The 13,110-nt window shown below is 30.4% G+C and overlaps 1 protein-coding gene across 1 annotated transcript; it reads left to right on the top strand.

Moving 5' to 3' along the window:
- The first annotated feature begins 7,362 nt into the window (after positions 1-7,362).
- On the top strand, positions 7,363-9,754 carry GRF6 (growth-regulating factor). Its single transcript, XM_003529787.5, has 4 exons — positions 7,363-7,946; positions 8,106-8,589; positions 8,791-9,152; positions 9,274-9,754. The coding sequence occupies exons 1-4, from the start codon at positions 7,763-7,765 to the stop codon at positions 9,279-9,281; spliced, it is 1,038 nt and encodes a 345-aa protein (XP_003529835.1). The 5' UTR covers positions 7,363-7,762; the 3' UTR covers positions 9,282-9,754.
- The last annotated feature ends 3,356 nt before the right edge of the window (positions 9,755-13,110 follow it).

Here is a 13,110-nt window from a genome sequence, read left to right as displayed (position 1 = left end):
CCAAAAGGATAAACAACGTAGCAAGGGAGAGACGTCATCATCATTGTAAACTTCATCAACCAGTACCTTAGATTTTTATAGGTGCATATCATTTTTAAAAGCACCTTTTTTACTAAATATAGTTCCTTTGTAATTTTTATTTCTCATTTAATTCCTCTGAATATTATGAGTTTTTCTTTTAATTAATCTTTTTAGCACGAGTTTGAAGTTTCTTTACCAAATAAGAAACTCATCTAGAGGACCAACTAAGGGGAAGAAAATTAACCAAAGAAACTATTTGGTAAAAAAAACAAAGAAAAACAAAACTATTTCATGGAAAACTCATTTAAAAGAAAATTAAAAAGATAAAGTCACAAATTTTTAAAGCATTAAAAACTTAATTTAACCATCAATCTTTATATCAACAGTCTAAAGCACAAATAAAGAAAATAGTGAGCTTGGATTATTTTACCGTAAAAATAAGTTGAAGTTTTTACCATGAATCGATGATACTGTATGAAAAATGCATGCTGAATATTTTTCATATGCTGTTTGCATGTAGAGGGAGGGATTTCGGCTGTAACTTATAACTAATAGTCATCTCGGGATTCTAGCCCCAAACTTATAATTTTAAATATCTAATTTCTTCCTATAGTTATAGATACTTAGAAGACACGGATTAAAGACATTAAAAAGGATTGAAATGAAAAAAACACTGATTTACAAGATGACAACTTAATGCAATCAATTCTGTTAAAAAAATGTTAATGAAGTAAAAAAAAAAAGATGACAACTTATTAATAAAAAAAAAGTTGATTTGGCAACCCGGAAGTTGATTGAGATTTGAGTGTGGTTAAGTATCGAAATTCCGGTCCATAGCTTCTTTTTTTTTTTAAGGGTTCATAGCTTTTATCAGTTTTATGTAAAGTTTTCATTTTATTAACAAATAATATGGGCTTAGAGTAATGAAGTTTCCAAAAAATTCATTAAATGGTGAGATGCAGTTAATTAGCTAAAGTAAACTTTTAATCCTTATGTTCTTAATTATATATTCAATTTCACCTCTTGATTATCATTTAAGAGTTTAATTTCATCTTTTATACTTTTAAACTGAATTATAATAATTATTTTGAAACACTGGTCATTTTAGGTTTTGGGACAGTGTCTCAAAATAAAAAAATTATTATTATCTTAGAACCACCATTGTCTCACTTAAAAAATTTAAAGGACTGAATTTTAAAAAAATGGAACTAAGGGATAAAATAAGTAGATTGATCAACTTATAAAAAATAGGTACTCGATGGTGTATAATCAATTGGTACTTATATACTAATTAACTCACTTATAAAAAAAACGAATGAAGTTACAGAGACACTTATTTATTTGGTAATAGTTAAACAATTGTGATTGAGGAAACCAAATAAAAATAGCTTAAGAAAAGGGAAGGAAATAGATAAGGGATAACAATGAATTCTAATATGGATGGTTAACATTATTATACTAGCAAAAACTCAAGTTTTAATTTCATAAAAAAAATTACATTTCGTTAGTGAAAATACATGGGTCTGTGAGATTTCCACAACATATCTTGCATTAAATGATGTAGTCAAATATATTGTTTATGTAATTTTGCTATTTTTTAAAAAATATATTGTTTATACAAAAATGGTGGTCCCACAAGGTAGGAGGAGAAGAAAGAGAGAAAAGAGTAGTTGGTTTATTATTAGTATTTATTCATATTACTAAAAAAGAATTAAGTTATGGGTATTCATTTATTTGGTAGTTGAAGTATTCTGATTCAGGAAACCAAATAGAGATAAGGTTAAAAAAAGAAAAAATAGATCAGAGATAGAGATAGAACCAAAAATAAGCATGAAAGACAAAATGTCCCGTAGTAAAGAAATTTAAAATTTCAACAATTACATAGCGCTCATTTTGACTTGTTTAAATTATAAATAAATACATTTTAATAGTTCATCATCTTACCGTCACAACAGTAAATTTAAGTAGAATTCATAGATCGAGCTGGGACATTGTTACAACTACAATATAAATAATAAATAGGGTAAACTAAACTCTATCCTAGTCGAGTAGTCGTAGAAATTTTGGTAGTGTACTCATCATGTAAAAATCTGATCACTAATAAACCTTAGAAATAAAATAAAAATGTAGGTTATATTAACATATCTCATGTTTAAAGATCAATATTATTGATATTTCTTCAGTAAAAATAAAATATGATTCATATTTGTAAACCTTTAGTATTATCAAGAATTCCATATATCCTAAAAAAGAGAGCTCCACCTTAAATTTCTCTAATATGGAGCTTATGGTGATCATGTAATATAAATAATACTACTATTTTGAGAATGACTTCTGACACCCCTAAATATAATGTCCTAGGTACACCGCAGAGCTAAAGAAAAGTACAACTATAAATTTATTATGGAGATAGGATATACAACGAGATTATTTATGGCTATCTGATGTAATGATATTTTTAGAATCGATCACGTTTTCTTTTTCTGTTACTCAAAACCATTAGCATACAGACTAGTACAAAACAAATGAAAGTGGGCGTGGATGAAGAAAAAATGAAAATTGGAGTAAGTAGTAGCATCGAATTTGTGTAATTAAAATCAATTACTGCAATATTTATTACTAATGTTTTGGAATAGATTATGTGATGTTAGTACAGTAATTATAAATTTTATTTATTTTTTACTTCATCTGATTTTGACCTTATTTTTTTCACATTATTGATCATAGTTATTATTATTTTTCTACATGTTTTTATCTCTTTTCCTCCTCTAATCCATCTCATTTTTAAAGTATCTTTAATTTATATTTTTTCGAAACATAATGTACCGTCACTACCGTTGTTACTCCACTGACTGAGCTTGGGTAAAAGTCAGAATTGACTCAGGTGCAGTTTATGCCCACCTCTATCATACTATAATTCTGCTCTGCAGGTTTGGCTTAAACCTTGCGAGATAGCAAGGTTATTGTGCTCATGAATCATATATTACACAAAAGGTTACATTTTAAAAAAATATTTTAATCATTTGGACTTATTTTCATTAGTATAATCTTTATCTAAAGGAAATTAATTTCTTAATATAGACATTGATATACTAGGCTTAATTATGTCAAGTGCGATGACCTTATTATCATGGTTTTGCTATAAACTAAAAAGATAAGTCCTTTTTTCTTTGGCTATTTGTAAGATTTTCCATTCACCTCTTTGAATTCTTATCAATAAAAGTATATGCTTTAAAAAAATCAATAAAAGTATATCAACAGAGAATGTTGGGAAAAGTTTCGCTTACACAATATCAATAATGAGAACATTAATCAGGCCACAAAAATATATAATGGTTTTCGCTTTGGTTTTCTTAAAATTTGTTTGTCTGTTTTGGTCCTTAATATTTTTTTTTTCATTTTAATCTATGACATCAATATTTCTGTTGAGTAATAATCTGACTAATAGGAATTGGAAAACAATTCTAATTTTTCTTATATAATAGGTATTAAAATAAAAATATTCTAATATAAGAGAAACTTCGTATATAATTCTATATAAACTGAAACAATAATGTCATAGACTAAAAAAACAATTAAAGAAAACATTTCCAATTCATTTTAACCACCGGAAACGTGAGTAATTCAATTAGTAAAATAGATTTTGAGGGGAAAAAAACATTAACTCTTTGTTTCAGGCACATCTTTGATATTTCTATAAAAAAAAAAAAAAAAACGCAGATACATCTCATTGCGAAATCTGAAGATCGCACCTTGGGAGATAAGGTCAAAGAATAGAAGATAATATTGATACAACGACATTAACCAACAATGTTTTTCCTTAAAAAAGAAAGTGTATTAAGTTATGGTGCTGTCGCCATCTTTAAAATTGTGAAAATATGTGAATAAATGCAAATAATAGGGGTGTAGGCTGGTACGAATCGACCAGGAAATCTGATACACTCAACCAATCTAAACTACATTTCAGAATTGGGTTGATTTTAACTTATCCAATTATAATTAGGCTGGATATTGAATTAATGAGTTTCATATCCAATTAATTCAATCAACCCAATGTAGATATTAATATTAATAATAAATTATGATATCATATTAAAATTACAACTATGTCAGTATGTGACTATGTGTGTATTGCTTGCATAATCCTAACTTGACTGATTTTTAATTTGAACATGCATTGGAGTCTCCGAAAACATGATTAATTTATTATTGTGCTTAAGTTGAAGTGTTCTACTTGTAAGTCATTATAAACTTCTAATTACATAGTATACACTGTCATTTTTTATTGTGGTCAGATTGTAGATGTTTCTTGCTTAGATAGTTTTTGCATAGTTGAATGCCTTTGACTTTGAAGGACATGTACTAATTAAGTACTTCATAGAGATCTTGGTCACTAGTTACTTGGGTGTACTCAGGCTCATGTGGTTTTACAAACAAATATGAATGTGGAATTATTTGCCATTTACAATGGCTTGAAGTTGGTGTGTGACCTTTGGATTGTCTGAGTTGATTCATTACTTGCTATTGATTTTATCAACAAAAGAGAGAATCAGTAGCACCCGTACGTATGCAGCAATCATGAACAGGATTCGTTTTTAAGCAAATGCTTTGACAATTAAAGTTTCAACACACTATGCGAGAAGGAAATTTGTATGGAGATTTTCTAGTAAAGAAAGGCTCTTCGTCTCAACATGTCTTTACTGTTTTCTTCTCTTGTCCAGAGGCCTTAGTTCATACTTTTGCTGCATATGAATGAGGCACCCTCTTTACTCGTTTGTAATCTCGCCTTTACTTTTCATACTCAATAAAAAAAAACTACCCAACCTAACCTTAATCAGCTTGATTTGCTTTGGGTTGTTTACAAAAAACAACATATTTTACCCAACCCAACTCAATTCTATTTTATTAGGTTGGATCATAAAATAGACGAAATCTGACTTACTCGTGCCCCTGACATCTATTGTAGCTGTGATGCAATTAAGTATATCATAAAAAAATTGATGTTGCAACTTTAATTGTGGTTATAAAATACAGCTTAAAATAATGCTAACAAAAAATAATTATATTTATATCTTAAATAAAACTTTACTTTACTATTTAAATAAAATGAAGTTTTCTAATTTGGGGATTAAAATGTAAATATTAAACTATAAAATGTGTTTTAAATCCTTAATGTTTAGTTAAAATTTATTTTAATTCCTATGTTTTTCTGTTTTTGTATTTTTAAAATGTTATTATTTTTTTCTGATCTTATATTTCATTTTGACCTAACTAGAGACAAAATTCAACACATTTTATAAATACAGAGGCAAAAAAATACTGTTTTAATATTTTTAAAAAATCAATTTTGATTAAATCTCAAAGAACTTAAAACACATTTTATTTAATACTAAATAAATATGAAAACATTATATTAGGTTTAGTGTTGTAAGAAACATGCAAGCTTTATCATTTAAATCTCAGGTACCTAAAAAAAACCACCATGAGCTAACATGAAGGAGTTATAGGGATAATCATGAGCAATGAGAGTTGTGTTGGAAAGAGGGGTCATTTTCCTCCAAAACAAGTTCATACAAAATACATGATGCTAAACAAATAAAATTAAACATTTAAGGTTGAAGTGCATATAGATATAGATAGACTAGTCTGATTTGATTCCATCCAGTCAAAGGGAAAGAGTAAAGACTAAAGAGGCTCCCAGGTGATATTTTGAAGCCTGCACCCAGTCAGCCAGCAAACACTCCACAAATCACAAAAATGGAAAGAGATGAGCTCAATGGAAATTCAATTCAGGAAATTTTTGGGTTAATGAATGAAAGGGTCAGTTAGGTGTGTGTCAAAATAAAGGAGGGGGAAGCATGTGTTTTGGGGCAGAGCAACAGAGTTGAACAGTTTTAACCCCTCAGAGTGCACTTTCCTGACACCTTCTGCCAACCCTCTAGGGAGAAAGACAAGTGCTTTCAATTGCAAGCAAACAACTCCGAACCTCCTTCTACCCGATAGTCTTTTACTTGCACTGTCCCAACCAGCATCATCACGAGTCTAGTGAACTTCAAAAAGTTAATATCATTTTCAATACTAAGAGGAGAAAAAATACAATAATAATATAATAAAGTGAAAGAAAGAAAACAAAGTCCTTTGATCCTTTCCGTTGCTGCCATCCTGATATTTATTCGGATTGGAAATTTGCCATGTATACTTTCATATGGTTAGTTACCACAAAGTTGGGAGTGTGAAGTTTAAATTGCTGAATAATCATTATTACACTTAATCATTTCATGGGGATTTTTAATTGGGAGAAATTCAGATGCGGTATCTGAAATATTTTGATTGTTGCTTTCTAAATTAGAATTATGAAATGTTTAATTTGACTTTATTTTTGTCAAGATCAATTCAAATTTTTTGCATTAAAGCCAGAGTAAAATATAGTGTTTGAATTAGATTAATTTTCTCATAATTAATTCCAATTTTACCATTATAAATATAATCAATTGATATAAAATTATTTTAATTTAATCAGTTATTTTAGATTAAAATCCTAAAAATACCCTCGTGTTAAAATACTTGAAAAAAATTATTATTTAAAATGATTTTATCTCACTCAAATAATATTATTATAAAATACATGTAAAAGAAGAAATAATTATTTTCACTTTTAATGATTCCACTTAACTTTGAAATTATCACCCTGAATTCAAACACATTATTAGAGCTTCATCTTAGAAAACATTCATTATTCCGATTATCATTGAGTTAAAACTCTAACTCAAGCATGAAAAAATACATTAAAGTTTTGTGTTTTTCAATTACCATAAAGTTTGATGAATATTGGTTTTGACGTTTTGTGGTTATGGAAATGATTAAGGAGAAAACATGTAAAGGGTTATGATGGCCTATTGACAAGACGGTGGCCAATAGAGAGTTAAAGGCCAAATTGACTGTAACCCAAATTCCACTGATGAAAGTGAGATGCTTGGGTTTGGGGGGTGAAATGAAAAAAGGAGAAAGGAGAAAGCATCAATCCGTGGCCAAAAAAAGCAGGATTCAGCTCTAGCCTTGGCCTCCAAATCTATCAATGAGATAACGCCACGCATGCTTCAAGCCAAAAAAGATTAAAAATGACACGTACGAGACTTTCTCTTATTCAAAAAGTTACTACAATTGCAAAGAGAGATTGATAATTTGATATACTAATGGCCACTATTGCTCAGCAGCTTACACTTCACATAACCGGATGGCATGGCACTGTTTTCCATGAAGTGATGTGGAGACAGCAAAACCAAAGGTGCATGGACTAACATGCATTTGAATTTAATTTTTCTTCTTTTCCTTTGTACATTTGTTTATGGATTTCTGTAAAGATGTTAGAGACAAGGGCAGCAACAAAGGCAGCTGCAGAGAAAAAACAGAAGCAACAGAGGTGCAGTCATTATAAAGAGCAGACTCACTCACTCACCCATCATCCAGCACATTAGAGAAATAGAGAGGAGGTGGCAGCAAAGCCAGAAAGCATCATCAGACTCTCAGACCCATTAGTATTATCCGTGCACAGGAGAAGAATCTCTACCCTTGAAAAATATATATAAAAATAAAATAATAATGACCCTCCAAAGTCCAAATTACTATCACCCCATCTAGAGAATTTATTTCACTCTTTCAAATCTTATATCTTCTTGTTCTTCACTTCCCCACTATTTTAGAGAGAGACACACACACTCTTCCTTCCTTTTGTTGTCTCAAAATGATGAGTGCAAGTGCAAGAAATAGGTCTCCTTTCACGCAAACTCAGTGGCAAGAGCTTGAGCATCAAGCTCTTGTTTTTAAGTACATGGTTACAGGAACACCCATCCCACCAGATCTCATCTACTCTATTAAAAGAAGTCTAGACACTTCAATTTCTTCAAGGCTCTTCCCACATCATCCAAGTAAGTGCTTTTGCTGGCATGTTACTAATGTTTTTTTAAGGCCATGGATAATTTTGTTTTTTTAAAATACACTAGTGGTTATTATTATATATGTCTACTTTTTATGAGGGACAAATAAAATTTAGAGCCTGGTTTGTTGTCATAACTCTCTGGCTGCAGTTGGGTGGGGATGTTTTGAAATGGGATTTGGCAGAAAAGTAGACCCAGAGCCAGGGAGGTGCAGAAGAACAGATGGCAAGAAATGGAGATGCTCAAAGGAGGCATATCCAGACTCCAAGTACTGTGAAAGACACATGCACAGAGGCAGAAACCGTTCAAGAAAGCCTGTGGAAGTTTCTTCAGCAATAAGCACCGCCACAAACACCTCCCAAACAATCCCATCTTCTTATACCCGAAACCTTTCCTTGACCAACCCCAACATGACACCACCCTCTTCCTTCCCTTTCTCTCCTTTGCCCTCTTCTATGCCTATTGAGTCCCAACCCTTTTCCCAATCCTACCAAAACTCTTCTCTCAATCCCTTCTTCTACTCCCAATCAACCTCCTCTAGACCCCCAGATGCTGATTTTCCACCCCAAGATGCCACCACCCACCAGCTATTCATGGACTCTGGGTCTTATTCGCATGATGAAAAGAATTATAGGTATGTATAGAATAAAAAGTACTACTTTTTTTTATTTTGTTCTTCTTTCAATTGCTAAAGACTATTTTATAGTTTGGTCTTTAACCGAGTTGAATGTGTTATTATGTGATCCATGTAGTGGACTTTACCTGATATAATAAGCTTTATTATTATTGTTGTTAATTGTTATGTTGTATTTTACTTGTTGATTCTTGATGGCAGGCATGTTCATGGAATAAGAGAAGATGTGGATGAGAGAGCTTTCTTCCCAGAAGCATCAGGATCAGCTAGGAGCTACACTGAATCATACCAGCAACTATCAATGAGCTCCTACAAGTCCTATTCAAACTCCAACTTTCAGAACATCAATGATGCCACCACCAACCCAAGACAGCAAGAGCAGCAACAACAACAACACTGCTTTGTTTTGGGGACAGACTTCAAATCAACAAGACCAACTAAAGAGAAAGAAGCTGAGACAGCTACGGGTCAGAGACCCCTTCACCGTTTCTTTGGGGAGTGGCCACCAAAGAACACAACAGATTCATGGCTAGATCTTGCTTCCAACTCCAGAATCCAAACCGGTGATGATCCTGCTTCTTCTTCCCTACTCTCATTATCACACCCTTTTTAATATATTCCATTTCATGCTTACCTATAAAAAAATTGTATTTGTACTTATGTAGTCTCCTTTATCCTTGGCAGATGAATGATGTTTTTTCAATAGTTATTATTGTGAGCTGGTGGATACGGCCAAGAGAGAGAGAGAGAGACTTGTTGATAAAGATCATCAGTGTTTTTGTGGCTGGGGTGAATTTTCTTTTGCAAAAGGTGTGATGTTATTGCGTTATGTAGGGGACCACCGTAGGATTGGTGTCTTTGCTTTGCTAGATATAATATATATATATATATATATATATATATATATATATGCTTCTTTTCTTTCTTCCCCTTGAAGAAAAGTTTTTTTTTAAAAAAAAAAACATGTCTCACAGATTTGCACACTATGTTGTTTGACTGGAAAGCATATTAAGTTGCTCTGCAGTCTTCTTTATAATGGGTGGTAGCAAGGACAATTCTAATAAGCTCTCTGATGTTTGTGTTTGTTCTGAACCTTGTTATGTGCATGGACCCAGCAGGGAACATGCGCAATGAATATTTGCATATATTACCAACAACAACAAAATTCTCTCTCTTACCTAATAGACTAGGGTAGACACTGCAGATTTATATCAAGGTTTCAAACTTTTCATCAACAGCTCATTGTTAGTTATTGAATTTGTATATTTTCCTTTGTTTCATTGCCTTGGGCAATCAACATGGGGTAACTGGGTATACCTTAATCTAACCTCATTATTCATAACTTGATAATTGATTATTTTTCACCATAAATATTCAAACACACTATTAAACACTTTTATGTTTATAAGATCTCATTCAACACTCTACAATCTAGGCAGTAAAGCTTTTTGCAATGTTGAAGTTCTTCAAAGTTCTTTAACAAGGAAAAGTAAGTCACAGCAAAACTACAAAAGAGTACTATGTGCCAAATTGTACTACGTATTATTCCCTTCCCATAGGGGTATTTACTTATTTGCAAATTACAGTTCTCTCCTGCCCCAACTTTATGTCATTTGGGATATATTCCAAATGAAATGATTTTGTCAAAATGGTAAATATGACTACCATGACAGGAGTTGGGTTCGTCGTCTGATTTTTTAGGTGAATCAATAATTGAAGGTTGAATGATGCATTGATGGTTCGAAACTAAAATAAACTTATCCGATCCAATGTGTTTAAAACTGAAAAAAGTGAATTTCTTTTATGAAATTGAATTGATTTTTAATTTATATATTAAAACATATGAACAATATTTATAAGGGTATGAAGTTATTATATTAATTTATTTTAAAAAAAAAACTTACTCTCCAATTTATGTTTTTCAATTATCAATTTAATGTTGTTCATATGTTTTTGTATTTGAAATTATTTCAAAAACGTATTTTTTTATATCTTTCTCCATGAACGTTATGTAATTTAATTTTATCGAAAAAATCTACAAAATTGATAAAATAAGATATTTTACAAAATTCAAAAATTAAATTACAGCAAAAGTTTTTTTTCCAGCAATTATGAAAAAATGTTGAAGACTTGGCTACAGTAAGCTAACAATCTCAAGTTATAAAGGTTTTATTTATACAATGTTCACTCTAATCCTACCTTAACTCACTATGGTGTTCTAATCATGATTTTTTATGCGAAAAAGTCTAAGTAGCTTAACTCAACACTTAATCTCTTAGTAAGTCAAGCTAAGAAAGTAAGTCAAGCTAAACCACTTGGATTCAAGAACAAGAATTTATCAAGGCTAACAAGTGTCTTTTCATTCCTAAACATAACACTTGTTAGATATTACTTTTAGATCTTAGTCAAAAAGCATTTCTCAATGACATTTTAGCTATTAAACATGTTCATATGGTTGATCACTAATGACACTAACAAACATTCATTAGATGTTCTATTTAAAACTTAGTTTTCAAGTATTTCCGAATGAGTAAAAACAAAGAATTAAAGCTAAGGTAGTCAAACCATAAAACAAGCAATCAAAATGGAAAGAAGCAATAAAATAGGAAATAACATTGAATAAATATAATGATTAATTATATTTAGCATACCAATCTCAAACAATAGAAGAACTAGTCTCTCATTATCATAAGAGACCTTAAAATTACAAAATGGAAGGGAGATGAAAGGAAATGGAGGAAAATGGAAGATGGGAACTCCTCAATTGCCACACATAACCCTTGGTCGATGCTACCTCCATCCCTATGAATATGGAGTTTAAATAGGTCCTAGAATGGTTGTACTATCATTTCTGCAAAATGACTTGCACACAAAGCCTAACTTTTGCACCAAGCACACATACAAAAGCAGTCTTGGCTAAGCGATTGTGTGTTAAGCTGAGGTGTGCGCTTAGCCCAAATCAACGACAGTAGGAACAATTAGCTCAGCGCACACCTCACACTGAGCGCACACCGAATTTTGAGATTTCCTCTCAAAACCCATCGGATGCTTATCATGTGACCTTCCAAGTTGACTCTAACGCGCTAAGCATATGGAAGCGAGCTACTTCATCCCAAATTCTTCCTTCCTTGTTAATCCACCAAAACACAATTAAAACTAATGAATTCACTAAAATTAACTTCATTACGATAAAAATCTAAAAGAATAGTAAATTCTAACTTATTGGGATAAACTAAGCAATAAATATGAAGAATTAAGATAATTATTGTGAAAATTAAGTACAAAAGCTAAGCATGCACAACAATTATCATATAAATTTAATAATTATTACATGATTTTATAACTTTGAGCTAAATAGTATTTTCTTAAAACTCATTGTTGGACTCAAAATTCCTTTCACAAGGATCATATATGTAAAATTTCAATTAATCCTAAATCATTTGTTATCTTGTTCATATAGATTAAATTTGATGTAATATAAACATTTCAAAATATACTAAAATATAGATCATTTAATTACCTTCATGTTGTTGTTCATTTTTTACCAGATTTCACACAAACGATCTTGACGATCTATAAACGATCTATAAATATAATTCAACGATTAAATCAATAAAAATCACATTTTATATCAAATTATAAAAATAATATAATAATTATCAAAACTATACGAATATAATTTTAGCTCTCCTCATTATAAATATAAATATAAATAAATTATAATGAATTATAATACATAACAGAATCAGACTTCTAGATATTTTCAATATTTGTTCTGTTATCTCTTTTGAAAATACATTTCACCATTTTCGTTTTTATATTTATCTATATTTCAAGATTATTTTTTTATCTTTTCTCTTTTTGTAACTATATTTTTATTTTATATTTTCAACCGTTCATATCTTTTCTCTTATCCTCTTTCATTTCTATTTTTAAATTGAATTTTAGTACAGTAACTTGATTGTAAATACTCACTCAAACACATATTTAAGTATAAGGTTTTGTCTCCTAAAAAAAAAGTATAAGGCTTTTGAATTGTGGGTGACGATTCAAGTTGAAGGATAATACTAAACTTTATCTTATTTGGGGTGCATTTGAGTAGTAAAAGAGAGAGAGAAAAAAAAATAAAAAATAAAAAATATAATAAATGATGTGATACAAAATAAAGAAAAAACTAGAAAAATGAACAAACAAAAGTTAATATAAATAAATAAATAATGAAGAAAAGAAAAGAAGTAATTGCATGTCTATAATATTCCAAATTGCAAGGGTTTGGCTTACTAATTCTGACGGTAGTATAACTAAGAAAAATAAAATAAAATTAACTGTTGCTTGTACGATAATTTTTGTGGGTAATGTTACCTTAAGACCTTATCATGATTTTTCCCGGATGAAAACACACAAACACATTGGCATGCGTGGCTAAAACAATACATTATGCAAAAAATATGTAATGTAAGCATGTATCTTTATAATTGTTGACATAAATAATAATAAAAATTTATTATTTACCCAAATGAT

Source organism: Glycine max, chromosome 7 (assembly GCF_000004515.6).
Source record: "Glycine max cultivar Williams 82 chromosome 7, Glycine_max_v4.0, whole genome shotgun sequence".
NCBI classification, from domain to species: Eukaryota; Viridiplantae; Streptophyta; class Magnoliopsida; order Fabales; family Fabaceae; genus Glycine; species Glycine max.
The sequence above is the reverse complement of the archived record's forward strand: the minus strand, read 5'-3'. Positions and strand labels throughout refer to the sequence as shown.

What these genes read in the sequence shown, in the direction of transcription:
- GRF6 (XM_003529787.5), top strand. Translation starts at nt 7,763, where the DNA reads ATGATGAGTGCAAGTGCAAGAAATAGGTCTCCTTTCACGCAAACTCAG. An exon ending in GCTCTTCCCACATCATCCAA is followed by an intron (nt 7,947 to 8,105) that starts GTAAGTGCTTTT and finishes CTCTGGCTGCAG; the next exon opens with TTGGGTGGGGATGTTTTGAA. An exon ending in CATGATGAAAAGAATTATAG is followed by an intron (nt 8,590 to 8,790) that starts GTATGTATAGAA and finishes TCTTGATGGCAG; the next exon opens with GCATGTTCATGGAATAAGAG.